The 27657-nt window shown below is 59.3% G+C and overlaps 1 protein-coding gene across 2 annotated transcripts; it reads left to right on the top strand.

The window, feature by feature from the left end:
• Positions 1 to 5366: 5366 nt before the first annotated feature.
• On the top strand, positions 5367 to 27616 carry DNMT3B (DNA methyltransferase 3 beta). 2 transcript variants are annotated; one of them, XM_069801356.1, is made up of 19 exons: positions 5367 to 6002; positions 9964 to 10108; positions 10835 to 10944; positions 12205 to 12357; positions 12822 to 13013; positions 14547 to 14705; positions 15496 to 15603; positions 16582 to 16723; positions 17117 to 17245; positions 17703 to 17747; positions 18079 to 18158; positions 18444 to 18556; positions 18902 to 19085; positions 19342 to 19426; positions 19991 to 20136; positions 20293 to 20383; positions 20656 to 20804; positions 21456 to 21541; positions 24371 to 27616. In XM_069801356.1, the coding sequence occupies exons 1-19, from the start codon at positions 5898 to 5900 to the stop codon at positions 24510 to 24512; spliced, it is 2364 nt and encodes a 787-aa protein (XP_069657457.1). In that variant the 5' UTR covers positions 5367 to 5897; the 3' UTR covers positions 24513 to 27616. The 2 variants fall into 2 exon arrangements, with proteins under 2 accessions (XP_069657457.1, XP_069657455.1); XM_069801354.1 differs by having other exon boundaries at positions 19895 to 20136.
• The last annotated feature ends 41 nt before the right edge of the window (positions 27617 to 27657 follow it).

Raw genomic sequence — 27657 nt, 5'->3', positions numbered from 1 at the left:
GATTTCAGCTTCTCCTGCAGTTTAACATCCCTTCCTCTCCCCCATCACACTCTGCACTGTTTGCTCCCAGGCAGTAATTGCAAGCATTGCGTGTGAAGGTTGCGGCGGAGCTGGAGCACCATTGCTGGGCTCCAGTACGCTCCTGCCTTTTGAGCACAGGCAAAACCCTTCCTCTGTGTCTCCCCTGCCCGGGGGCAGAGATGATAATCCCTTACCCTCCTCCTTACTCGTGAGAGAAGGAACAGCTCTGGACCTGGAGTGGAGGGGGGGCTCTGCTGGCAGCCACCCCTGGGAGCAGCATTTCTCCTGATAAAAGTATATATGCTTAGGAGGGCAGTTTGGGGAGGCCTCGTCACTTCAGATTAGGCTGTAGCAGGCGTATCCTGTTTTCTAGGAAAAAGAGGATTTTGTGGCCAGCTTTGTTAGAGAGGCATTGAAGATTTTTCTTTGTGTGCCTTTGCGTTTGAAGTTTACACGCTAGTAGCTGCAGACTTTCTAGATGTTCTGGTTACAGGGATGACACTTATTTTTAACCTTACTTTTATTAGAGGTTTGTATCATGCGGTCCTGCCCAGCCCACAGGAAAGGCTAGAAACTTCATGTAGGAGGGATAACACTTCCTATCTCCATGTAAACAGCAATTCCCCCCAGATGGGAAAAGCCAGCCCAGCTGTAGGGGAGGCTGGAGGCTGCATTCCCACACATGGCAGCAGGATGAGGCTTTCCCACAGCAGGGACCGACCTTGCTTTCAGCAGCCAGAGCCCTGCCACTGTGCTGCTGAGTAGCACAGCTCTCCCCGCGCTCAGGAGAGATGCCGGGGACAGGAGAGCTTCTCCGGGGAGCAGTGGTGAGGAGTGGCCAGTCGCTGGGAGCTGCGATGGAGTGGAGCTGGTGAAGAGGCAGGCGGCCAGCGTGGGGCTGGGGCGAGGGCTCAGGCCACAGAGCTGCTCATGGAAGAGGAGGACACATCCCGCAGGACGTGCTCTGATGGGTCTTGCAGTGAAGAATGCCAGGCAGTGAAAATGATTGTTACTGTGGGCTGGGAAAGAGCCGCTGTGCCGTGTGTATACTGACAGGAGAAACCCTGAAGCCTGAACTCAGCAGGAGCGTTGCCGCTGGCTTCAGCAAAAGGAAAAGTTCCTCCTGCTCCCTGCCCCAGGGCTGCTAGAGGAGCTCACAGCTGTCCGAGGAGATTTAATGGTGCTGGTGCTTCTCCCTACCTGCTAGAAGACTAAACAAGCACTTAGCTGTTACTGGGGTCTGGGAATCTGGGACCCACAGATCCAGAGATGACGAGGTTGCGCTGCTGACGGCTGTAGGTAATGACACATATTTGCTCAATTGCTTTATTTGTCTAGGATCTCCAGGCACGCTGCTTACAAAGCATGGAGCAGGTCCTGACTCAAACACTTGGGTGCAAAGCAAGAGGCAGCGGGTGATCAGAGCCAGAGCAGAGCTCTGGGCAGGGAATGGTGCTGGTTTGCCTGGCCAGGGTGGCAAAGGAGAATTTTAGGAAGAAAATTGAAGTGGGAGAATAGGGTGGTCAGAGAAGAGCTGTGCCTGGTGCTGTAACCCAGGGTCACTGCAGAGAAGGCAAGGGCTGAGCAGCCTTTGGTGAGGAGGAGGATTCAGGGTCGGGAGTGATGAGTTATGCATGCAAGTGCTGGTGCGGTCACTGGGAAGCATTCACAGTGGAAGATGAGGATGAGGAGTCACTTTTGATGTGGATGGATGTTGCCAGTCACAACTCTGTTGTGATGGTGACAGAGCGGCTCTTTCAGCTGGTCGGTCACCAGCTCCATGGATTTGAAATGTTGGCCAAGGGAGGAAGCATTCACAGTGGAAGATGAGGATGAGGAGTCACTTTTGATGTGGATGGATGTTGCCAGTCACAACTCTGTTGTGATGGTGACAGAGCGGCTCTTTCAGCTGGTCGGTCACCAGCTCCATGGATTTGAAATGTTGGCCAAGGGAGGCCAGCCAGGCGTGAAAATGGCTCTTGCTGGAATGACTTTTTGCAGAAGCGCTGGGCAGTCCGGCTGTGCTGCCCATGGGAGTCACTCCGTCACGGGGAGGGACATGTCCATGGCACGGTGTGCAGAGGACGTGCAGCCTGCGCCCAGCCACTGCTCCCTGCTCATGTAAGCCCTGGCCATGCTTCCCGGCTTCTCACAGCTGCTCCAGTGATGGAGCGGAGGAGCTGTGCCCCCGCCAGCCATGTCCCACCTCTTGTCCATGCTGGAGAGCCTTGGAGCTGGTGGGGAGCGGTGGTGGGGTTGCTCTGGTACCTGCCTGGCAGAGCCTGCCAGCTGCATGCCCTTGTTCAGCAGGAATGGCTGAGGGCCTGGCACGGGGTACCAGAAATGTCTGACAGGAGCCTAAATAGAAAATCCCCTTTAGAGGTACCTTTGTTCCCTGTGAGATGATATACAAACTCCCTTGACTGTTAAGAAATAAACTTGCAGCATCTCTCTGTGGTTGTGTGTAGCAGAGACAGGGAAAAGGGTCAGGGTTTGGCTCATCATTTGCCCAGAGCTGCTTTGTTTGGTGCCGGGCCTTTTTCGCAAACAGTACACACAGACATGCTCTCCTGAATTAAATGATAACTGAGTGGAAGAGAGAGAAAGAGGGCGTTTCAGCCAGGCGGGAGATTGATGGCAGGTCAGCGAGGCCAACAGAGGCAGGAAGGTTTCCGTAGAAAGGGAGAGGAGCCTGTGGATGCTTGGAGCAAGGGCTAATTCCACCCTAACAGTGCCCTAGAAACTCTCATGAGCACAACCTGCAGAAGCATTTTGCTTTCCCAAATTTGGAAAAACAAACAGGAGTGAAATCTATTTGCTCGGTTTTAATCTACTGGACAGAGTTGCAAATTAGCTTTAGGTTTATGCGGTGTGTGTTTATTTGAACTGTAATCTCCTGTGTTCCCGAAGGCTTATCCAGACCAGGTTTCTCGGCTCCTCTTGTTCACTCGCAGGGCTTTTTTTGCACGTGCAGCCACACTTTTCATGCTTGTGTTTTGCAGGGATGGAGGGGTGGTCTGGGGGAACCTGCTGTACAGGCCTTGGGCTGGTCCAGGCACTTCCCGCAGGGTTCGGATACTTTGGCTAACTAACTCGTTTTTCCTCCTGGCTTTGAAAGCTTATTTCTGTCACACCAGGATAATCATATTCCTTCTTCTTACTGTTACAGAGTTTTCTGCTGGATCTAGGAGTAATAGCAAGTGAGCAGAGAAGATTATACCCCACGTGGACTCTGGATGCTTTGTCTTGGGCAGGAGAGGCGCAGGCTGTTTTCCTCAGCCCCAGCACAGCCCTCGCAAGTGTCTTGCCTCTGTACGGGAATGGGAGAGAACAAACAAACAAAAACTGACTGTAAAACTTGGGAGGCTTTGTCTGCCCGCACCACGCCAAGCTGCGAGGGGCACAGCGCTGATGGAAAGCCGGTGGGCAGAGGGTGGCTCAGTGGGACGAGGGCTCTGCCCGGCCCCGGGGTGCCCCTTCTCCTCCGGGGGGGGCTCCTCTACCGCAGGGGCTGAGGCGCGGGGTGGGGGGCTCCGAGGGCCGAGCCCCGGGGGGATGCCGAGCCCCGGGGGGATGCCGGGCACTGCGGGCGACATGGGGGCGCCGGCGGGTACCAGGGGATGGGGAGCCCCGGGAGGGTGCGAGACATCATGGGGGCTGTGCAGCCCCGGGAGAGGGATGCTGAGCCCCGGGGAGGGGATGCGGGGCACGGGGGGTGGGGGCGCGGGGCACTGGGCCATGCGAGGTCCCGGGCGGTGCAGAGCAGCGGGGGGGAACCCGGGGCGCCGGGGGTGCGGGGCCGCGGTTGGAGGATGCGGAGGCCCGGGGGGGTGCCGGGCCGCGGGGGGTGCGGGGCACGGGGGGCATGCTGAGCTGGGGGGGGGGGGGATACAGGGGCACCGTGGGTGCGGAACCGCGGGGCGGGGGTGGAGGTGCGGAGCCCCGGGGGGTGCGGAGCCCCGGGGGAATGCAGGGCTCCCGGGGGGGCCGCGGTGCGGTGCGGGCCCCGCACTCCCCTCCCCTCCCCCGCCGTGCGGCGGGGGCGGCGGCGGCGGAGGAGGAGGAGGAGGAGGGGCTGCCCAGCACGGGCAGGGTTAAAGCGCCATGTAACCGGAGCGCGGGGCTGTCGGGGGCCGGCCGGGGCGCGGGAGGCGGCGGCGAGCGGCGGCACGGCCCCGCTGGACGGCGCGTCCCGCCGCGGCGCAGGTGAGCGTGGGACCGGGACCGGGCTCCGGGACGGGGGACCGGGACGGAGGACCCGGTACCGGGGCCGGTCGGGCCGGAACCGCGGCGCATCCTCGTGGGCGGCTTTGTTGTGTGCGGCGGCGGCGGCGGCGGCGGGGGACAATGGGGCGGGCGGGGACGCGGCACCGGGCGCACCGGAGCGCGGCGGCGGCGGCAGCGGTGGCGGCGGCGGGAGCGACCCGGCCCCGGCCGGTCGGGCGGCCCCGCGCCCGGTTTCCCGGGGACTCGCGGCGCTCCGCCCCGGGGGATGGGGGCGGCGGGCCCCGCCGCCACTTGTTGCCGGCGCTCGGCCCCCGGGAAGGGTTTTGGGGGAGGAAGGGGGGGGGGTCGGTGCGCCCGCAGCCCCGGGCAGGGCTCCCTCCGGGTCCCGTCGCAACTTTCGGAGTTTCCCGCGGAGGCGCCGCGGCCGCGTATCCCGGGGGCGCGTCCCGGGGCTGTCACGGCGGGGTCGGGCCGGGCGCCGGGGACCCCCCGCGGCTCGGCGATGCCGGGACGGGCAGGGGAAACGGGGCAGAGGCAGAGCCCGGGGCCGCGGCGGGAGCACGGCAGACCCCCGGGGCCTCGGGTTCCCGTCGGTGAAACGGCGAGCGATGGCTCCGGGGCGGGGGAGGCTCCGGGGCGGGTTTGGGGCGGGCTGGGGGTTACCCTGCCCGTGGCTCGGCGGGCCCCGGGCAGCGCCGCCCCCCGGGCAGGGGGGCCCGGGGAGGGTTTCCGGGAGCCCGGGATGCGGCGGCAGCGCTGCCGGGGCCGAACACCTTTGTTTTCGGTTCTGGGGTCGGGGATCTGTCAGTGCCTCTTGCTTTTTCTCTCTTCGCAGGAAAGCAGCTCCCGGCCGGCGCCTCGGGCGCGAAGTCTCCCCGGGGCTGGGGACCGAGGGGAGGGGGCGGCCGGAGCCGGGGCGCGCTCAGCTGCCAGGCACCGGCCCAGCCGGCAGGTACCGACCCGGGGGGAGCTGTGCCGGCATCCTCTCCTCCGCCTCCCGAGCCCGGGGAGAAGCTCCGGTGGAGGCAGAGAGAGGCAGGGGAGGGAGAGCATCGCAGAAAGAGAAATGACCTCCGGAGCGGCCCCACCGGGGGGCTGAAGTCCCAGGAGTCCGGGGGAGAGGAGCGGCAGCGGGTGGACACCCGGGGCGAGCGCCGGTCCTGGGGCTCTCGCCCGTGTGCTGCACCGACCTCCCTGGGCAAGGAAGGGGGCAGGAGAAGGAGCCAGGGGGCTGGAACGTGCCGCCCCTCCAGCAGGACTTGCCTTTTCTGCCTCTGTCTCCCGTTTCCTCGTTTGTAAGGAGGCGAGGGGCGATAAGCCAGCGTGTCCCGGCCCCCCGGCTCTGGGGAGGGCTGGAGGCTTGCGCCCCGCTGTACGGGGCCCGGCGGGGGGAGATGGGGACGGCGAGGTGTCTGTCATCGTCATGGCTTTCTGTCCTCTTGTGCAGGGGAAAGATGAAGCGGTAACCGCTCCGGACAGAGGACCCGCCGCCGCTGAGCGAGACCCACCTGCGCGACGGCGGAGCCCCCGCAGCCCCCAGCCCTGCCCGCAGGCAGCACCAGCCCGGCCGCCTGCTCCACGGCGGGCACGTCCCTGGGCAGGGGGCTCGGGAGAGCCAGCGTGGCTCGTCTCAGCGGGACGTGACCGAGATGAGCATGGTAAAGAGCCTAGAGCGGCTGGAGCAGCGGCTGGCTGTGATGGTGGCTGCCCAGGAGACTTCTCAGGCCTGGTCTTCACTGGGAGAGGAGGGGCCGGTTTGTTTTTTGTTTCTTTTCTTTCAACCAAGCTTTGCTGAAAGGCAGCGGGCGACGTGCCGGAGCCTGGGGGTGGCCGCAAAGGGCTGCTGCGGTCCGGCGGGGGAGCGGAGCGGGGCAGGAGAGGAAACGGGGGGAAAATGGAGGGAAGTGCCGGAGCGCGGGAGCGCGAGAGGGGCCAGGCACAGGAAACGGGCAGGGGAGGGGAGAGCCTGCCCTTCTTAATGAGCATATCTGCCAAAATGGGCTCCCTTTCTTACTAAACTGCCAACCCAGCAACTCTTTTCTTCCCAGGATTAGAGGGAAATGTTCAGTTTGGGGAGAGTTAAAGGCCATTTGTGTGCGCGATAGCCCAGAGCCAGCCTGGAGGGAGCGAGCCCCGGCCATTGGGGTCCTTTATTTCTTTTTGTTATTCAAACAGGGCTTGGGTGATGGCTGCCATCCCAGCCATCATGTAAAACGCTTCCCTCCAGCCTTTTGATATGCATGCCCCTGTCTGGAGGCAAAGTCCGGCTGTCTCCCCTGCAATCTCTCCACCTACTGGGGAAACGCACCTGATAAGGGCCAGCCTGTTTTCTCAAGAAGGAAAACTGAAACCAGCCCGAGCCAGGCTGGGGGAGCAGCCCCGGGCCCGGGGGCAGCGGGGTCCGGAGGCAGGACCCTGCCGGGACACCTCGCAGGTGAGCGCAGCCGCTCTGCTCTGCTCGCTCCGGGGCAGCCGGCGAGCTCGGCCGGGCAGGGACCGGGAGTCTCTCGAAGCAGTTAAATATTGTGGCACGGTCTTTAACCAGTTTGGCAAACCTTAAAGAAACTGGTATTGCAAAACTAGGGCGGGATCCGGAGTCAGCGGGTTCATTGTCTCGGTGGGGTATCGCTGCAGGGCACGTCCTGGTCACCAGGCAGCGTCGGGGCTGCCGCTAGCACCCGTCTCTTGGGGAGCTTTGAGCATCGGAGCTGGAATCCCGCGTTATTTTGTTCTTCGGGGGTTCTCGTACGAAGCGTATGGCTGCAGCGCGCGCCTGTATGTTTGCAGTGCATTAAGCAATGCAAACACTGCGGTGCTGTTTTTCTCCTCCTCCCGTGAGACAGAACATGTGAGGAGAGCGCTCTGTTTCTTATTATTTTCGTAATGCCCTGTGTGCACATGTTGGTGTGCGTTTCTGCGAGGGGAGGCGAGGACAAAGAGCCGAGCCTTCCTCCCGAGCAGGAGGTGGTGAGGCTTGCGAGGATGGTGGCTCCTGCGAGAGATCCTCGGTGGTCGGAGGGGCGGCGGGCCGGACGGCCCTCTTCAGCAGGCAGGACGCTCTCGGGCGTGTGGCCTCATTGTTTGGTGCAAAAGGCAGCGGCTGTAGGAGAAGGGATGCGAATTGCAGTCCCGCTGCCTAGGTGTAGGTTTCTGGGAAAGCGAGACTTTAACTTGCTTTGTAGTTTGGGTCGCGTGTGATGTTCCCTCTCCTGCCTGCATATCAGAGGATGGTGACGGGACGTCCTCGAGTGATCTTGGGTGGTGCAGCTGGAGAAGTGCGTGGAGCAAGCGGTGCGTATGCTCCTGCGTATCCACTGCTTGCTCCTGCACCCAGTGAGCTAAAATGCTGTGCTTACGCCAGTGCCTGTGGCCAGGTCCCACGGACCGGCAGAGCTGTGGCGTGTGCTCTCCAGCTCTGCCACGGAGCAGTTCCTTCCAAAGTGATAACTCTTTTTTTCCCACTTTATAACTGGAACAAAGACAATGTCGGAGCTCCCCAAGCACGTGGCAAAGCTGAGCGTGGCACATCGGGTACTCAGTCCTGGCTGTGTATCCTTGGGGAGACCTGGCCACTGTGTCACCCCCCCTCCGCCTTCCCAGCACAGAACTGGCCAGGACACGCTCATCTGATTGCCTGCTGCGGGCTGGCCGTGCCGGGCACGGGGTAGCCCTGGGGCTGGGAAAGGAGAAGCCATTTCAAGGTGCAAGTTTGAACCTTCTGGGCTCAGGCTCCTCTCTGAGGCTCCCAAACAGGCTCTTCTGACAAAGGACCGAATGCAAAGGTCCTCTGAAGCTCCTGGCAGGTTTTTGAGGGTGCAGATGTTTTGCAGGGCTGGGAGGTGGCCGTGCCTGCTCCTGTTCTCCCGGATCTTACTAGCCTCACGCTGCCCCAACTCCCTGTCCCCAGCCTCTTCTCTGGGTCACCCTCATGCTAAGAGAGCAGCATATCCTCTCACACCTATGGATTTGCAAGTGAGAGTCACTATTTTTTTGGTGAGATTTGCTATTTTTTGTGTCAGCATCGCTGCTGGCTGTGATTGCTGCCATTCTGCAGCATCACAGCCTGGGGAGGGGGAGCAGACCCTGGAGGAGCTGACCCAGCTGTGCTGCGCCGGGGCGTATTGCTGCATCCGAGATCATCCGGGGCCGGCGTGCGTGGGGCTGGTGTGTGGGACCGGCTGCCCGGGCCGGGGGCAGCCCGGCGAGTCTGGGCAGCTCCCAGGAATTGTTCGTCGGGTCTGGGAGCAGATGTGCTGCAGCAGTGGGATTTCTGCACACAGCTGTAGGGATTTATGCAGCTTTAGACTCCCTCTGGTGCCATTCCTCTCCTTCTCATCCCTTTGTTGAGCAGACATGTCTGGGGGTGGGGGGGAGGCAGGACGTGCACCCAGGGGCTCTGCCTGCGGAGGTGGGCACTGGACACCTGTTTTCCTTCGTGTTTCCAGGGTTTTAACGCTGCCCTCGGCATCCGAAACATCAAATCCCGACTGGTCTTTGTTTGTCAGAGGTGCTGACAGATGATCTTAAAGCAGAAATCTCAATTGTTAGGGAAGCAGTTGGAGGCGATGCTGAGCGAGAGCGCTGGGGGGGGGATGGCGAGGCTGGAGCCTAGGGTCTCTTTGGGGCTGGGGCGGGGGCTGCTTTTGCTTCCTAACAGGGCCTTAGGTGGGTAAAGCCCTGCTTGCTCCTTAGCTCGCTGAGCTGAGTTAATGTGCTCCTGAAATGACTGTGCTGGCAAAGGGGCAAGTTGCAGCACAGATCCATAGCCCAGCAATGAGGCAGCTTTGTTAGCGTAGTCCCGGGTGCCTCTGGGAAAGTCTGGGAGCTTCCACTTCCGAAAACAGGATCCAGGGAGGGCACCCGAGGGAAGGCAGAGGCATTTGGGCGCAGGCAAGGTCTGCCCCACCTCTCCTGGGGGGGGACGCCTGGCCGGGCTTTATCTGCGCAGCAGCAGCAGCTTCTTTCTCTGCCCTCCCCCCGGGGCAGGGGGTGGTGGTCCATGAGCGTTGCCAGCACAGACCCCTGCCTTGCCCCTTTGCCCCGGTGCGGAAGGGGGAGCCAAGGCCGGGAGGGGTGGAGGGAGCGGGGGGCAGGAGGAGTTTTCTTTTTCTCCCTTTGGGAGAGTTAAACTCACTGCAGGCGCCAGGACTTTGCCCCCCGTGGCGAGCTGTCTGCCGTGTCCCGCTGCTGCTGTAACAGCCCACCCACTGCCGGGTGTGCTGGGTGTGCTGGGCAGCCAGAGCACGGTGAGGCTGGTGCTGGGGGGGTGGGGTGGGATGTCCCCTGGTTTCTGCAGGGTGGCTGGGAAGGGCAGGTCCCCTCTGGACAGGCTCTGGAGCTGTGGCCGGGAGCGTGCCGGCAGAGCCAGCCTGGGCTGGGCAGCACCGAGCCCCGGAGCGCTCCACGGCGTACGGATGGCAGGGCTGGGCCAGCGCAGCCCTGGAGAAAAGCCCTGGTGCTTCCCCAAGGACAAGCAGGTTGTGTCTGGGGCCTCTCGTTTGCTGGAGCTGGTGGATCTCCAGGGCCACCACGTTTGTGGGGAGGTTTTGTCCAGGTCCCCGTTAGCTCCCAGTACCGCTCCAGATGCGTCTCCGGTCAGACCCCTCTGCTAAGGGCATGAGAAGTTGTGGCTGGCTTGAAGAGCTTACGCTGTCTGCTTTGCCTTCCCTGGGGCTTTCTGCATGGCTAAATTTCCTTTCCACTCTGGTTCCACAGGCGACCATGAAAAAGGACAAGAGCCATGGCCGGGATGAGGCAGACTGCAGGGCAGAGCTGATCCTCATCAACGGGGACTGCACCGATCCTCCTAACGATGAACCTGCCCTTCTTCTGGAGGCGAATGGGAAGCCCAGCACTCCAGGTGAGTCTGCACCGTGCCCGATGTGCCGTGCCCAGGATGCACAGGGGTGCAGGGGGCCAGGGGTCTCCCAGCCGCTGTCCCGAGGGCTTGCCGGGGGGCTGCAGCATCGTGACCGTGACTGGGGTCCCTCTGTGACTCTGCTGGGTTTCTGCTTTTTGGCGGCACATCCAGGTCATGGCGACAGAAGCGGTTGTAGAAATGGGTGCCATGCTGGGACGCTGGCTCTGCCCCTTGATGGTTTAAACCCCCGGGAACAAGGGAGGCGGGGAGCCCCCCAACACCTGAGGAGCGCCGCCGGCCCGAGGGGCTGCGTCACAGCTCCTGGGATACTGTGGTCGTGGTCCCCAAATCCCACCTCTGGGGTTCGCGAGGTCCTGCTGTAAAGGAACTGGTGGCAAGCCCTGAATAGCAGGCATATGGTTTCCTTATGCCTCTGCGCTTTCGGGAACGAAAAAGTGTATAAGAAGGTCCCCACACTTGCTATTAGAGTCGCTCCCAGTTTTGGGGGCAGGTGGGTGATCTGGGACTGCCAGTGTCGGCAGTACCGTGATGGGGAGCCTCGGGGACATCGCTTGTCTTCTGCTCTCGGCCACATTTCTCCACGATGAGGTTTCGGTCTCCTCAAATCACGCCTTGCTGCTTGGAGCAGTCACGGGTGGAGGCGTGCGGGGGCACGGCCAGGACAGCTCACGGAGCCTGAGGCTGCTCTGCCTTGTCCCTGCGCAGATGCTGGGGGCCTGGGGCTGCCGTCCCTGAAGAACAACAAGAAGGTGAGCAAGGGAGAGCTCTCCAAGGAGGACCTGTCCTGGCCGCTCGCTCTCACGGGGGCACAGGAGGTAAGTGCTTGCCAAGGCTGCTCTAAGACCTTGCTGCTCAGGGGCTTTGTGGGCTGTCTGCGGGGGGCAGCTGCTGCCCGCGACCCTCGCCTGTTCCCTGCCAGGGCCGCTCTCGCACTCGGTGCCGGGGGAACGGTCCAATGGCAGATGCAATATTCATTTACAAGCATAAAATTTGTTTTCATTTTTAAATTCCTGATTTACGTTACGACAGCAGCAGCAGGAGGGTGTGGTGCGTGATGCAGCAATGCCCACTACGTGTTGCAGCAGTCTCATAATTGTTATGCTGATATTTTCTTTAAAAAGTCTTGACCATATTGATGAACTGAAGCATCTTGCATCTCCCACTCTTAGGGTGGCCTGCTTTTAGCTGCTTTGGGGCTGGATCCCAGTTTTGCTCCACGCCCCGCCTCCCCCCCAGCCTTTTTTGTTGACTAGGTTGACAAACCTCCAGGGTCTGGAAGCATTTTTGCCTTCTGGCTTTATTGTTTTGACTTTGAAATAAAACCCCAAGGTTGGAGATCTGCCTGTGATGAGGCAGCTTCCAAAAAAAAGAGCCATAAATCCAACTGTGGTGAAAAATTCTGCTTTCCCACTATGTCTGGTTCAGGGGCTCTTCACTTGCAAAATCTCATTTAATTTTGAAACACTGTTATGCCGGATGCAGGAAACATGCCTGGGTTAGACTGTTTGTAAACTGTGGCTGCTGAAACCGCAGGGGAAAGGCTGCCCTGGGTGCCTTTGCAGGGCTGGGCTGTGGGAGGGAGCACACCTACACCTGTGTGAGAGCACCCACGCGTGTGTGAGTGGGATGTCATGCCTGGGACAGCTGCTCTGCCGGGGTCTGCGGCTCTCCCGGTGGCCGGTCCTCCCGGCTGCTGGCTCCCGCTGCTCTCGGTCGCACCGCTGTGGCTGTAGCCGCGAGGAGGGAGGGTATAGGAGGGTATAGTCGAGGATGCACATGACGGCTGGAAACAAAAGTTGATGTAAGCAGCTGCTGGTGGGTGCTGGGGGCTGCAGCAGTGAGCACGGCTGTGCAGCCCAGCAGAGATGCTGTGAAGTGCATGGTCGCACCAAGGGGCTCAGCCCGAGGTGCTTCCCGCAGCCGTCCACGCTCCTCTTGCCTTCCCCGTGTCCCCGTCCCCAGGGCTCCGGCGCTGCCGGTGCCCAGCCCTGAGGAGCACGGGCTGTCCCTGTCCCCGCACGCCGCTGGTGTGGGGAAGGCGTCAGTGCCACGGCACCTCTCTCTTCTGGTTGCAGGTGCGGCCCCGGGGCAGCGCTGGTTGGGAGAGCAGCCTCAGGCAGAAGCCCCCCGTCCGCCTCATCTTCCAGGCAGGGCAGACCCGGCACGAGATGAAGATCAAGGAAACAAACAGCGTGGAGACTCTCAGGGACCTACCAGCTCCCCTGCGGGTGAGGGTCTGTGCGGGGCCAGGGCTTCCCTGGAGCTCCGGAGATCTGCACTTCTGCTGCGCCCTGGCCAAGTGGCTTCAGACATGTTGCAGCCTCTCTGTGCCTCAGTTTCCCCTGTGAGAGTTGCGGGGGGGGTGTGCTGTTGCTTGCCCCTGCTGTGAACTACTAACTGGGTGCTTTGAACACCCTGGGATGAACTGGCGAGAGAAAGTGAAGAGAGCAAGCGGTGCACTGTTTTCTGTGTGTCTTGCAAGTAAAAGCAGAGCAGTTCTCCCTCAGACGCCCCAGCCCTGGCCAGCTCTCCCCTCCGTTCCTGGCTGCGGCAGTGTCCTTGCTCCCTGGCTCCCTCTCTCCGCTCTCCAATCCCTGGCTGTGGGGCTGGGGGTGACGTGGGGCAGGTCTCTGCTCTCCCCTGCCCCTCTCCTTCTCCCTGCCACTAACCCTCCACTCCCTCTGCTCTGCAGAGCTCCAAGCGGCGCTCGGCCCCATCCATCCCCATGACCACCATCGACCTGACGGAGGAGGACTCCCGGGACTCGTCCCGCAGCAGCAGCACGCTCTCCGGCAGCAGCTCCCAGGAGGGCCAGAACGGCTCCACCGAGCTGGGGGCCGAGGAGCCGGAGAGCAGAGACATGGGGATGGCACTGGAGTACCAGGTACGGAGGGGCCAAACTCTGCTCCTGCACTGAGATCCTGTGCCTGGGACGGTGCGGGGTGAGGATGAGCCTTCCTGGCTTGTCTCAAGCCTGCAAGCAAGGAGACCTTCTGGAAACGTCACTGCTGCTTCTCCTGCTTCCTCTTCCCTGCCTGCCCTTCCCTGTGTGTCCAGTGTGTGATGGTGCCGGGCTGTCCCCGTCCGTCGGGCAGCAGCAGGGTCGGTGCTGTGCAGGGACCAGCCCTGCGGAGCCACCTCCTGTGACACGCGTGGGGCTGCAAAACCTCCAAGGGCCCCCGAGAGACACGTGCGCGGCACACGCCGAGCTGGCAGCCGTGCCGTGCCCTGCCGAGACAGGCAGTTGCATGTGCAAAAAATGTTTCTGTCGGGGGATGCTGGAGAGAAATGAAGCTGCTGGAGCTGCAGAGAGTGATTCAGTGCCTGCGGGCGGCAGGGCAGGGCCCGAGACTTGCAGGAACTGGGCAATTGCATCTTGCTGCATAATTAGGTGCCTAATTGCAGAACAAAGCTGGGAAGGAGGGCTCTGCAGGCTGAGGTGACTGCTCCTGCGCGAGGTCCCTCCCCAAGCACAGCGCCGTGCCGGCGTGGCCCCCGTGAGGCTGCCCGTTGGCGGCCCTTGGTGTGGTCACGCCAAAATTCCCAGCTTTTCTTTCTCTCTGTTTTTGCTCTGCCCTGTGGGAACAAGAGGAGGGTGGGCGCCCTCTCCCTGGGGTGCAGCCAGACGAGCTGAGCCGCGAGCCCTGTGAAGGTTGTGCCAAGGAGCATCCCCGTCTGCTTGGGGAGCCCGGGGAGCAACCTCGGCGCAAAGTCCTCCCTGTGGCAGGCAGGGCACGTAGCATCCCCGGCTGTGCTTTCCACATCCCTCAGCTTGGGCCGTGCCTCGAGGCTCGGCAGCAGCGCGCAGTGAGCCAAGTTCTCCCAGGCAAACATGGCTGCGATGGGTGAGGGGATCGGGAGAGTCTGCCTGCGCTCCCTGGAGCGGCTGCCCGCCCGTCTTGCCCGTTCCCATCCCCGGGACTGCTGCAAGCCAGCCCTTCTGTGACAGCCGGAGCTTCCTAGCTGCTGGTTTGTGTGGGTGCAGGAAAAGGCATCCCGGTATTTGCAGAGACCCCGGGAGGGCAGGCAGGAGTGGGCACGGTCTGGCGCCGGTGCCAGGAGGGCTGTGCAGGACAGAGCACGCACCACGCCGTGCGTGCCAGGCGCTGGGCTTGGCATGGGGCTGGCAATGCGCAGACCTTCCCGCTGAGCTCCGGCGTGGTGCAGGGCTGGGAGCCAGCGCTGCCGGGGCTGTGTTGTGCCATTTTTTTGAGGGAGGGGGGTGCAGCTTTTGGACATCATTGCGCAGAGGTCCACGCACGTGACTTGACTCCAGCGGGTGACACGCGTGGCGAGCGGCTCTGTAGGGTGCTCCGTGGCTGTTCCCCCACACTCCAGGGCTCTCCTGCAGAGCTGCTTGGATAAAATGGGGGCTGTGTACTTTTGGCTGATCTGTGTTGGCCTCTTTTGCTTTCAGGACGGGAAGGAATTTGGAATTGGGGAGCTCGTCTGGGGAAAGATCAAAGGTTTCTCCTGGTGGCCTGCGATCGTCGTCTCCTACAGAGCCACGGCCAAGCGCCAGGCTGTCTCAGGCATGCGGTGGGTGCAGTGGTTCGGAGACGGGAAATTCTCCGAGGTAAGCCTGCTGCCTGCCCCTGCCTGTGCCCAGCTTCGCCCAGGCTGGAATCCCCTGCCCTGCGCATTTCTGCCGCCTGTCCCATTCCTGGGGCTGCCTCTGGGGTGTGCGTGCACCCAGCTGCAGCCTCCCTGGGCAGGGACCCCGGTGTTTAGCATAGTCAGGCTCTGGCATGCTCTCGTGGCTCCCATGTCGATAACTGATGGCTGGTTACCGTAAGCTGGTGAGAGGATCCAGCAATGGGGACGTCTGCCCGGCCCCTTCGCAGGGTTTTTTCCAAGCCCTGGTCTGTAGGGCTGCCCCTGTCGCTCCCTGCCTGGTGAGGGATGCCCTCCTGGAGCCCCATCACCCTTTGACCGTCCCGTGCCTTCCCTGGGCTGCAGGCAAGAGGGAGTGAAAGGCCGTGCCATGCCGGCTGTGCCGGCAGAGGTGTGGTGCCAGCAGAGGGTGCAAAACACCCGTCCTAGTCACAAATGCAATGGTTCTAGTCATGAGCGCAATGGTCCTAGTCATGAGTGCAATGCCGCCGCCTCTGCCTTCCTCCCTCTGCCGCGGGTCGCCCTCTGCAACGCTGACGCTGGCCTTCCTCGCGTGGCTGCACGGTGCAGACAAAGCCCCAGCGGGGTGACGCGGCTGCAGCCCAGCACCCTCGGCTGCAGCGTGAGAGCCGTGCTGGGAATTCCTGCGCTGCAGGGCCGGGTCTGCGGCGCGGGGTCATGGTGCTGTGGGGGACGTGGCCGATGCGAGGTATGCCCGTGCCTGCTGGTAAGCTTTTGTCGCTCTCTCCCAGGTTTCTGCAGACAAGCTGGTGGGACTGATGGCCTTTAGGCAGCATTTCAATTCTTCCACATTTAATAAGCTGGTCTCCTACCGACGAGCCATATACCATGCCCTGGAGGTAACCGCGGAGCAGAGCTGGGGTTGGATGGATAGGGTGCCAAGTGAAGCGGCTGGGCTCTGCGGGGGGCAGTGGGGTGCAGGGAGAGATGAGGGATGCAGGGAGAGATGAGGGATGCAGCCCAGGCGCCTGCAGAGCTCGGGCAGCGTGTGGGGGTTGGTTGGGGCCAGGGCTTCGCGGCTGTGCCCCTGCACGTTGCTCTGCTTTGCATCTGGATAATGCCTGTGAATCACCTTGAGAGCGATCAGTGAGGGAGCTCCCTCAACAATCCAGAATTAATCTTTCCCCCATCTGCTGGGGTGGTGTGGACAGATGTCTGTAGGAAAACCCTCCTTTCTCTGCTGGGACTATTTCCAAGTGCAGCTGTGGGGCCAAACTCTGCTTATCCCGGGGGATTCAGGAGTAACTGCTGCTGCTCCAGGGTCTCGCTGCTCCAGAAACCCCCAGGGCCAGTCTCTCTCGAGGGGCTCTGACGTGCGGCAGAATTGGGGTTGCAAGGCAGTGTCACGCTGGCAGGAGGTGTCCTGGGCTGGTTCCTGATGCCCTTTGCAGTCTGGGCTGACACTGAGCACCCCGTGGGTCTGATCCACACTCCGGGTTGCTGTGCTGCAAACCCACAGGCGCCTCTTCTTCTTCTGCCTTTGCTTTCTGTTGCTTGCCAGGGAGCAGAGTCTGGGCAAGAGCTGGGGCTGGGCTGTCCCTGCTCCCAGCTAGGTTGGGGCTGGTGGAGGACAGACGGGCTCATTACGGGGAGGGGAGGCACAGGAGTGTGGCCGAGGGCATACCCAGCGCCGGAATCCGGCAGCTGCCGCCGTGCCGGGATGCCGAGCCCTGCGCGCGTGTGTGCATGGTGGGGAGGGGGCCTGGGACCGCGGCCGTGGCAGGCACGTGGGCCATGCACGCTGCAGCCGGGCTGCTCCCCGGTCGGGGACCAGCCCCAGTCACCCTGGCCCACACCGTCCCTCTTTTTCTCGGCAGGTTGCCCGGAGCCGGTCGGGGAAGACGTTTACAGCCGCCCCTGGGGAGTCCCTGGAGGAGCAGCTGAAGCCCATGATCGACTGGGCGCTCACCGGCTTCAAACCCTTGGGCTTCAAGGGACTGAGACCACCCAAAGCCTCGGGTGAGGTGGTGGCAGGAGCTGGACGTGGGGCTGGTGTGGGCAGTGGCCACCGGTGCCCGGCCACTGCGGCCGGCCCTGGCCGAGGCTGCTTGCCCTCTGCCGCAGCCGTGCTGGCCCGGTCCTGAGGTGGCCCTGGGGCTCCTTGCTCCTCACTGGGGTCCCCCCCAGCAGCACTGCAAACAGGCAGAGTAAAGCACCCTCAAAGCCATTGCTCCTGGAAGTCAATGACCTGGCTGAGCCTCGAGCCATGCATGGGGAGCCCGGGTGGTCAGGAGGGGCTTTGCTTTTGGCTGGGGTGGGACCTGGCAGGGATCGGCAGGAGATGTCCCCCCATGCCCTGGGGAGTTCCCGGGACCGGAGGCTTGTCCCCAGGGAGCCACCTTTCCCTTGCAGAGAACGGGGCCCTGAGGAATGGGACGGAGGAGGTGCTGTCCCTCGAGCAGTGCCCCCCCACCAAGAGGCTGAAGACCAACCCCTGCAACAGCAGCAAGGAGCAGCGAGTGGAAGAGGACCAGACCCGAGGTAACCGGCAGTGAGAGCTGGGGAGCAGCGTGGCCTGGGGTGTACATCCTGAAAAAGCACCAGGAAACTTCTGGGAAAGGGCTCGGCTCTTCCCCAGGGGCCGTGAGCTTGGCTTCTGAAGGCAAAAGCTTTTGTGGTCTCCTGTTGCTCACTTGTGCCTTAGGAGACACCAGCAAACCCAACTGCAAGACATGGTGCCACAAGCTGGGCTCCATTAATTGCTCAGCTTGGAAATGATCTGTGCGTTGCTACTTTGAGCTTTAGCTCTAGTATCTCCAGCAGTGAAAGGACATGGGTTTTGCACCAAAATATGCCCATGGCCTGCCCTCTCTGTGCAGTGCTCAGCAAAGCTGTAGCAGTTTTAATGCAAGAAATAAGGCATCTGTAAGTAGAGTGCATTTACAGTTTGTTACATAAGGAATGATAAATCTCTCTCTTTTTTTAAAATTTTATAAAGAGCAAATGGTTTCCGAAGTTACGAACAACAGCGGGAGTCTCGAAGGTAATCGATTGCCCTACCTCTCTTGGGAAAAGGTGTGGGGCTGATGCAGGTGCTTGCAGCCAGCACTAGGCAAAGATCGTGGGTCCCTTTTTAACGGCACCGTGCAGGAAGGGGGAAGGTGCTGTGATTGCAGATTGCTGGGCCTCCCTTGGTGCGGAGGGGGACAGGCAGGGGCCTGTTCCTGGGGGAGCCACAGCTGCATCTGGACCTGCCGGCAGTTCAGACGAGAGGCTCCAGCCTCTGCAGCCCGCGGTGGGGTGGCGGTGCAGGGTCCGCACTCCTGCATGGAGCTCCCTACCCCGGGGTGAGCGGAGCTCTCTCTGTCACACAGACAGCTGTTTGTCCTGCGGGAGGAGAAACCCGGCCACCTTTCATCCGCTGTTTGAGGGGGGCCTCTGCCAGACGTGCAGGGTAAGTGCTGCCGTGCCGGGACTGAGCGGGAGCCTGGGGCCAGAGGATGGGAAGCAGAGTCCAGCCCTGTTGGGACAGGAGGGGTGACTGTGGCAGATCCTGGCCATGCTGCGTCCACCACGGGGCTGTCCCTCGGCATGTTCTCTCCGCTTGAAGCACTGAGGATGTGCGCCTCCGAGGTCTTGGCATGCACCGCGGATGGAGCAAAGCTGTGTTCTCTCTTCACCCTCTGAGCACAGATCCTGATCCTCTGTCCCTCTCTCCTCCCGGCTGTCCTTTTGCTAGGATAGATTCCTGGAGCTCTTCTACATGTACGACGAGGACGGCTACCAGTCTTACTGCACTGTCTGCTGCGAAGGCAAGGAGCTGCTGCTCTGCAGCAACGCCAGCTGCTGCAGGTGGGCCCCGTCTCTGCAGCCGCAAGCAAGCAGGGTTGTGTGTGAGCCTGGGCAGGGCACTGCACCGGCACCCGTTTGGCCACCACACAGCACATCCCAGCACAGCCCACCCATCCCCGCTGAGCCACTCTGCACCTGAATAAGTCCTGGGGAGGATGGCAGGAGGTTTACCTGCGCCTGGGTCACCAGCTTGTGTTAGCAGCCTAAAAAATGAGGATACTGCATAGAAAAACATCCTGCAAAGCGGGGTGGGGGCTCCGGTGCATGGCAGGGGAGTGCAGGAGAGGCTGGGGTGACCCAGGGGGGTTTCTAGAGGTGATGGGCATGAGGTTGTGGTTTGGGCAGGTGCTTCTGTGTGGAGTGTCTGGAGGTGCTGGTGGGGCGAGGGACGTCGGCCAAGGCAAAAGAGCAGGAGCCCTGGAACTGCTACATGTGCCAGCCTCAGAGGAGCTACGGGGTGCTACAGCGCCGGCAGGACTGGAACACCCGTCTGCAGGACTTCTTCACCAGTGACAAGGGACAGGAATACGTAAGGGCTGCAGGCAGGCGAGCCCAGCGCGCTGGGCTTTGGAGGAGAGGGCTGCAGAGGGCAGGGTGAACGGCTCAAAATTCCTTGGCCCTCTGCCTTGGTTGTGCTCATCTACCCTCTCCACGGGTGCTGGGCTCTTGGCCCTGCAGATGCTCCCCTAAAAGTGGAGGCGATGCCTGTAGAGCCAAGGTTTGGCCTCACAGAGCATCAGAACACTGCCCAGAGCTGGGGCTTCATTGCTGTCCTTTCATTGCAGGCTGCACCCAAAATCTACCCAACGGTCCCACCAGCGAAGAGGAGACCCATTCGAGTGCTTTCTTTATTTGATGGCATAGCAACAGGTGAGGCACTGGAAGAACACTGTCCTGGTGGCTTGCAACACTGGATGTCAGGGTTGAATAGTTTCATGGCCTCAAACCTGTCTGTCAAAGCTTGGTGGGGAGAAGGGGATGAGGGGCAGGGGGATCCCCATCAGAAGGGGATGAGGGGCAGGGGGATCCCCATCAGAAGGGAATGAGGGCAGGGGCTCCCCTTCCTGCTGGACGGGGCTGTGGAGGATGGAGAGGTGGAGAGGTGGAGGGAGGGCATGCTGCACCGAGTGCCGTCTTGGATGGCTGGTTTCACTGAGAAGCAAGAGCTGTGGGAGTGCTGGTAACCTGGCCTCTGGTGAAGAAGTGCCTGAAGGCAACTGGTTTGACTCAGTTCACTCAGTTCTGGAGTTCTGCTTTCTGGGAGCAAACCTGCCTGGAGGATTGGATCAAAAAAATAGTTTGCTCCTCCAGAAGTCCTGTGTGACTGCACCCACCTAGGACATGCAAGAGTCGCCACATCGAGCTTCTGTGCTGACGAAGGAGACTGGGAGACTAAAGAGAGCAGTGCAACCTCAGACCTCTGTCCCTTGGCAGGATACCTGGTGCTGAAGGACTTGGGCATCCAAGTGGAGAAGTACATTGCCTCGGAGATCTGCGAAGACCCCATTGCTGTGGGCACCACACGGCAGGAGGGCAACATCACCTATGTGCACGACGTCAGGAACATAACCAAGAGAAATGTGAGCACTGCTTCTGCGGGAAGGCTGGGGAATGTGGCACCATGGCCACGTGGGTCTCGCCTCACCAGCTCTGGGACGGGCTTGCCCCCCAGCCTGCCAGGGAGGAGAAACCCACTTATGTGGCATCTCCTAACTGGGTCTGTCTGTTCACTCTAGATTGAGGAGTGGGGTCCTTTTGACCTGGTGATCGGTGGAAGCCCCTGTAACGACCTCTCCCTTGTCAATCCAGCCAGGAAGGGGCTGTATGGTAAGGCTGCTTTGCCTCTGCAGGGCTGGGTACCCCCGGGGTGTTCCCGGGGTGCAGAGCCACCTTAAAGTCCAAGGAAGTGGTTCAGCCCCAGTCTGTGTTGGTGGTGGCTCCCCTCTGAGCTGCAAATCATCCATCTGCGAAGCACAGGCTGTCTCCATGCCATCACGGTGTGGAGGGCAGCCAGGTCTCCGGACTCATGCCCCCCGTGCCGCAGCTGGTCCCAACCTCTTGCCAGTCCCAACCCACCACTCTGGCTTTCTCCCTTGTAGAAGGAACCGGGAGGCTGTTCTTTGAATTTTACCACCTGCTCAACTACGCCCGTCCCAAGGCGGGAGAGGAGCGCCCCTTCTTTTGGATGTTCGAGAACATGGTGGCCATGAGGGTCAACGACAAGAGGGACATTTCTCGGTTTCTGGAGGTAGGGATTGCTGCCGGCTTTGGGAGAGGCGTTGGAGTCGGAGACCCTTGCTGGGCTGTGTGAGGTGTGCCGAGGCTGTGAGGGTCTTCCTGTGGTTTTGTATGGCCCCGACACTGGAAAACCCCAGGCCTGATGCACACGCCAGGAATCAACTTTTTAGTCTTGGTTCTGGAATCCCCTCTGGCTTTCAGCAGGTTAACCCGAGCACTAGTTCTCCAGGGGAAGGTTTTTGCCAGCCTTGCAGAAAGCATCTGTTCAGAGCAATGCCTGTTATTTCTAGGGAGAGGGAGGTCAGGGGCTGGAAAGGATTTTTAACTGTCTGGTAGCCAAGGTGGGCTGCGGGTCAGCAGGGACCCCCGTGTGTAAAAAGTCTCACCAGAGGCTGATGGTCCTGATCCTGGCCCGGAGAAATCAGCACTGAAGCATGCTGTGATTTTCATTAGCTGCTGGCCACGGCTATGGCGTGGGAGCTCACATGGCCAACCAGACTGTGCTCTGGTGTGGAACAAGGGTTTGTTGGGGCTACATCCTTAAGAAGATTTGCTGAAGACTGAAGTCCCTGCAGTGCAGTGGAGAAGGGCTTTCCACGCAGGAGAGGGCTGAGCCTATACCTCCTCTAACTTTTATTTTCCCCCCTCTCGTGGCCTGCAGTGTAACCCAGTTATGATTGATGCTATCAAGATATCAGCTGCCCACCGAGCACGCTATTTCTGGGGCAACCTTCCAGGCATGAACAGGTAATCCTCTGCTGTCATTTTGAATCTCTCGCTGTTTGTTCTGTTTTGTGGTGCTTGTGTGGTTCTTCGTTCCTCCTTGGCCCTAAGCCCAGCTCCTGGGAGCCGAAGAGCTGCAGCTCCCATATGGTGCAGTTTCCCTGCGGTGATGTGCACATGATAATGTGCTTGCTAATGAGCAGCAATGAGACTGTGGGAAAAGTATAGCAGCATCCCCTGCCCCGGACCTGAAGCCTGTGGAGGCAAGAGTGACAGCGCTTGTGCAGGATGCTGTGTGATGTGTCTAGTTTGGGGATACACGTGCACCAGCCTTTAAGACCCAGGCTGATGTGGGGGTGCTGTATGGCAGCCCCATGCCCCGGTCAGAGCCGTGCAGGGGTTTGCCAGAGATAAACCTGAGCAGCCGCCTTGGCCGGGGCCGCTCAGCCTGGTGCGGCAGCACAGGGAAGCTCACGCTACAGCAGGCGGCTGCTGTGGCAAAGCACGACTGCTCTCCTCCAAACTTTGTTCACACCTCGTAGCACCCCGAATTCATGGCAAAACACAACAGAAGGAGTTGAAGTAGATTAAAATCCAATTACTAGCAGTTCTGCACACCAAATACTCCTAGCAACAAATCCCAGAGTTTTCTCACAGTGAATGCCTCAGCCAGTAAACACAGACTGGGTTTAAATATTTTCGCTTGTTTGTATTCAAATTGCCAGTATTTGTTGGGAGTTAAAACTAATTAAAGCAGAGCTAGAGGCATGTAGGTATTTGAAAGTGAAATAGCAATTACCGAGCCTTTGTCCTGTCATGCCATTTGAAATGGCACTTGAACTTTCATCTGATTGTAGGGAGGCGGAAGCCCCAGCGCGATGACTCAGAGCTATCTCCATGAAATAGCCTGGGGCGATGCTTGCAGAGGTGCCTTGCTGAGCAGAGGCAGGCAGGATGGCAGGGGCACAGGGCTCCTCCAAAAGCTTTTTATACCAAGAAAAGCTACGGAGTGCACTGGGGAAAGGGGGTTGGCACTGCCTGGCCCTGTTAGGAATGGCTAACGAGGCTGGCGATACCGTTCCAGCTGCTACAGGGCTCTGACCATGCTGGGGAGCAGAGTGCCCGTCCCATAGGAGACTCCTGAAGCTCTCCCTCCTCTCTGGGTGGCTCAGGAGGGGTGCTGCCCTGGGGAGAAGGGCTCCTGTGCCCGCCCTGGGAGGACCTGCTCTGGTCTGGCATGTGCCGGAGCGGGCAGAGGTGTGAGTTTATGGCGAACGACCTCTTAATGACTTGGTGGTTCCTTGAAGAGTGATCTATTGACCTCAGCCAAGCAGGAGAGGCTGCACGAAGACTTGACACGCAGAGCTGGGAGGAGGAATTTTCTATTGTCTTTAGATATTTAGCATTTGCTTTTTACTCCCCGCATTCAGTGCTAGTGCTGATTCCCGGCTGAGGGATTATTGATGGCTCTTCTGTTTTGCTTTTTATTTTCCTAATCCAATTTTATAATGGAGACAGCATGCTAGGGTCTTAATCCCTGCCAGCATCTCCCTTTAACTGGGGAACCTGAGCTCTGCTGGGGTGTGTTCCCAGGGGCATCGGCTGCTGGGTGTGCTGGTGGTGGCGGGCTGGGACCCTGCTGCAGCTCACGGGATGGCAGCACTTCTGCTCCCTCCAACAGTCGGGAGCAGCAATGCTCTGGCATTTGACACTTCTGCTCCAGCCTTTGAGGCAGGCAGTCAGTGGAGGTGAGTGGTATTTCAGTAGGAAAGCAGTGGGTGGATGTAGGAGAGGGCATTGGTGGGATGAACACATCACTGTATACTTCAGGAAAGCACGGCAGACCTGCTGCGTTTCACTTGATGGGCTACACATTGGGGCACTTGGGTAAGACAAGAGCCCTGTACTGCATCCTGGATGTGAGAAAATGTCTCTTAAATTTCAGTAAGACTCAAAACCTGAGATGATAGTGACCACCCAGGGCTGCTGCTTTCCTGTCAGCTTCTCAGGGTGTACATCAACATCTCTTGTCCATCTTTTGGCCCACCCTGGGGCACTGGTGTTTCAGTACAGTGTATATCACTGCAACTTAGCAGCTTAGTGGACTCCAGAGCCATAACAGAAAATTTTAGCATTGCTGGTGGTTAATTTTGGCTGCCCTCGCTTCAGTATCTGTAAATGCACTGGTGCTGTGAGCCCCCAGAGCCGGGGCAGCTCGCTGTTTTCTGCCCACAGGCATATCCAGTGTAAGAGGTGCGTGCACATACTTGCCATGTGTAGACTTCCATGAGCCAGCAGGTGCAGCGCAGGGCTCCTTCATTCCTGCCTTCGCTCCCCAGGATGGGTCACATCCCGAGTCCACAGCTGGGTCTGGGCACTTTGTCCCCATCTGCAAGCAGGTTAAGTTGTATGGTACAGATAAGCTTGCACAGATAATGCGTGGGATGATTTGTCAGGCTACCTGTGTCCGCAGGAAAGGGGCCGTGGGAGATGCGGGCGCTGCTCTGCTCTGCTGCTGCCTGCTGCTGCCCTGGGGCGAGTCTGCCTCTGGCTCTGGGCAGAGCAGGAACGACTGCGTCACCTTTGCCGAACGCTCTGAGGGCTTTGGGTGGAAAACGATAACATGGTTCGCTTGCTGCCACTCTGGCAAAGCTGGAGGAGAACGCTGATTCTTAGCAGCGAGAAGCTTCTGCTCAGCAAGACTGTAAAACATAGGCTGGGGCTTAGGGGAGCCCCGGGCTGGCCGCGGGGATGGGACAGAGGGATGCTGCGTCCTGGCTGCAGCCGGTGGGCGCTGGGGGAGCGGGACAGCCACCAAGCCTCACCCACCCGTCTTCTGCCTCTGCTCCGCAGGATCTTTGGCTTCCCCCTCCACTACACGGATGTCTCCAACATCGGCCGCGGGGCTCGCCAGAAGCTGCTGGGGAGATCATGGAGCGTCCCCGTCATCCGGCACCTCTTTTCCCCACTCAAGGATTACTTTGCCTGCGAATAGCAAGCCGAGTGTCCCTCGTCTCTCTGGTAAAGATGCACAGCTCCGCTGCCGTGGCGGGAGAGGGACGGGCACGGCCGCCAGACTCTGCCACGGCACCATTCCTCCCCGGCCACATGCTGCGGGAAGGCAGCCTGGCCCCGCAGGGAGAGCTGAGGAAATGTCTTTAACCAAAGAACCTGGCAGGGTAACTTTTCTTTAAAGGGACTAACGGCAGTGATACGTAGAAAATGATGGACAAAAGAGCTTTAATTACCCAGCGCAGGAAGCTCTATGCGTAACTGATGAGACGGGAAGTCTCCTCCAGAGCATTAAATATTCCGTTTTAGCCTAGAGCTGGAAAGTCACAACTTGCTGAGCAGTAAGTGTGGAGGCAGCTGCCGGGGTGCTGCAGGCAAACTTGAACTATAGCGAATTATTGCTTTTCCTAAACAAACAAAACCTCTCTTGAAGCAACTGCCAAAAATCCCCAAACTGTAGCAGCAGGTGTAAGGGACCCTGGTCAGGTTACATACACTGAACATGCAGGATACAGAAACCAAATCTTTTTTATTTTTAAGACTTTTTTGATGAACTTTAATTGTGTTGTTTAACGTCTATTGCTGCTTTAAGGCATTACATAAGAATGTGGAGATTCCTAGACCTGAATGTAGCTGAAACTGAACTGTGAGGTGATAGAATTACTTTTCTAGCTAGAACTAAAGAAATATTGTTTTATACATGTTTGGCTGTAGTTTACAAATATTCACTACTTCCTTTTTAAAGCATCTAAAACTTTTCCTTACATTTTAAAATCCTGCTGAGTGGTTTGAAAGCTTACACAGTAATCAGAGCAGGGAGGATTTGGGCTCCAGTGTCCATAAAGGAAAATGTTCTCTGAGCATTCATTTCCCAAATGAATGTGTGTGTCGGCAGGAAGGATAGCGTAGTGGTCAATGTCATCATCAAAATACAGCGCCCCAAATGTCATGTACGATGTCACAAACCTGAGCAGTATTGCCAGTGTGTTAGCTGTGGTGCAGGGGGTTTTCCTGCAGGGAAAATCCCACCCGGCCCTCGGGGCTGTGGGGTCCAGGAGCGCAGCAGCACTGGCCTCACCCTGCGCCCATTCTTCTCCATGGGCAGGGGGAGCTGACCCCGTGGCGGCAGCGAGGTGGGAAAGCTGCTGCGGCTGGGGGCTGTGCGTGTCCCCGCGCTGCAGGCACTGCCTCTGGGGTGGGGGGCATGTGCAAGGGGCAGGGGCAGGTCCTGAGGGTCTGCAGGCAGGGGCTGTACTGTACCTCTCCTTCCCTGTGTGGCTGTCTCCCCGTGCATGGCTGTGCACAGAGGTGGGATGCTGCTGGTGCTCGTGTGCCCAGCCTGACAGCGCCCTGGGGGGCTCCTGGGGCTGTACCCCCAAACCAGGAGCTCCTGTGGCCACCGCCATGCTCACTTTTGATCGCCCTCCTCCACTCCCTAACTTTTCCAGAGTGATTATCTCGCTGTCCGTGAAGTCCTGGGCGTTCTGTTCCCATGGCCAGCGTCCGGGGGGGATGCAGGTGTGTGGGCAGCAGAGCCCATCCATCTCTGCCAGGTTTTCCGTAGCCGCGGGGCTGCTGTCCCGGCCGGCGTCTCCTGGGGACTCTTGACTCCAATGCACATTTCAATGCACTGAAACAATTTGTGATGTTCCCCCCTCAGTCCCTCTTTCCTCCCCTACCTCTGCTGTTCACTACAAACTGTTGCCTGGGTCTGGCAGAGTCCTTGGGTGCCTTCTCAAAATTGGGCATGTGCGAGGTGTTTTGTGTTGGGCTAGCCCTTCACCAGAGGCTGGGCTGTCTCACGAGGTGTACAGCATCAGTGGGAAATGAGAGCTTCTCTCCTGGCTCCTTCTACCTCTCTGACACGCGGGGACCCCCTTGCACCCCCCTCACAGGCGGTGGAGGACGGCAGCCTCCCCGGAGGAGGGAGCCTCCCATTTTCCACTCTTGTGTGCAGCTTTCCACCCCGTGCCCATCCCCAGGCTCTGAGAACCATCTTCTCTTGGTCTCCAACCCAAGGCCACACTCGGGAATGGGCAGGAAGGGAAGCCCAGGTGAAGTTTAAAGGCTTTTTTTCCTTGGTCCTGCCCGGAGGTTACTCTTTAAAGTCTTCCCATAGGGGTTCGTTCTCAGTGATGCGTGTTCGAGCCGCATGCCTTAGTTAAGAAAACGCTGGAGAAAGCCAGGAGGTCTCCTGCATGTTGCTGCTGGCATCTGCAATGCTCAGCAAGTACTTGGGGACAAGTAGTACCCTCTCACCACCTTTGTCACCAGACTCCCAACTGGGAAGGTGGCGGAGTGGGTTCTGCGGGTGCTGGAGGGGTTCAGGAAACCGTGCCGACTGGCGTCGGACCCCTCGCCAACCTCTGATCCTTATGCCCAGGCTGGACCCGAGTCACAACACTAATTGCTCCGCCCAACTCCAGCCACAGTCCCCGTTCGGAGCCTGACGCGGGTCCTCGGAGGGGTGACAGCCATCCTCTCCCTTGGGATCCTATGATGGTTTTTATTTTTCCAGACTGGGCTGACACGTAACCTCCACTCCACGGCATCTCTTAATTTCATACTCCAGATCTCACATCCTTTCCTATTTGATCAAAAGAAAAATAAATAGATGAGAAAAAAGAGGACTCTGGGAAAGTAAACAAAGATAAAAGAGGAATGAGAATTGTCTTGGCATTAAGCTTACTTGATAAGAATTGTAGTAGACAAGTCTTCCTTGAAATATTTTTCCCTGTAAGAGCTGCCTTTTACTATGTGTTTATAAAAACGTTGTAAGGAGAGGTAGATTTCAGAAATGCCTTTTAAATACTTTTTAAAGGTTTCTAACTCTCCCTGGTGCTATTTTTTTAGGTTAAGGATTTTTGATGTTGAAAGTCTTGCGGGTTTTTATACAATCTTTTAAAAATAAAGAAGTGTATCATTTTGTTGAACACATTTCATATGCTTTTTGTATCGGGAGTGCGAAAACTCAAAAACTGTGCCTTGTCGACGCAGTTTTACCGATTTTCGTGCGGGAAAGAAAGGGGATCCATGTCAACGGCTTACCATTTACGGCCGTCTAATTAAAAACTAAGTATTTCTGTATGACCGGGCAGTCCTTCTTTGGTAAACTGGTCCTGTGCAAG

Source organism: Haliaeetus albicilla, chromosome 2 (assembly GCF_947461875.1).
Source record: "Haliaeetus albicilla chromosome 2, bHalAlb1.1, whole genome shotgun sequence".
NCBI lineage: Eukaryota > Metazoa > Chordata > Aves > Accipitriformes > Accipitridae > Haliaeetus > Haliaeetus albicilla.
This window is presented reverse-complemented; position numbering and strand designations above follow the sequence as displayed.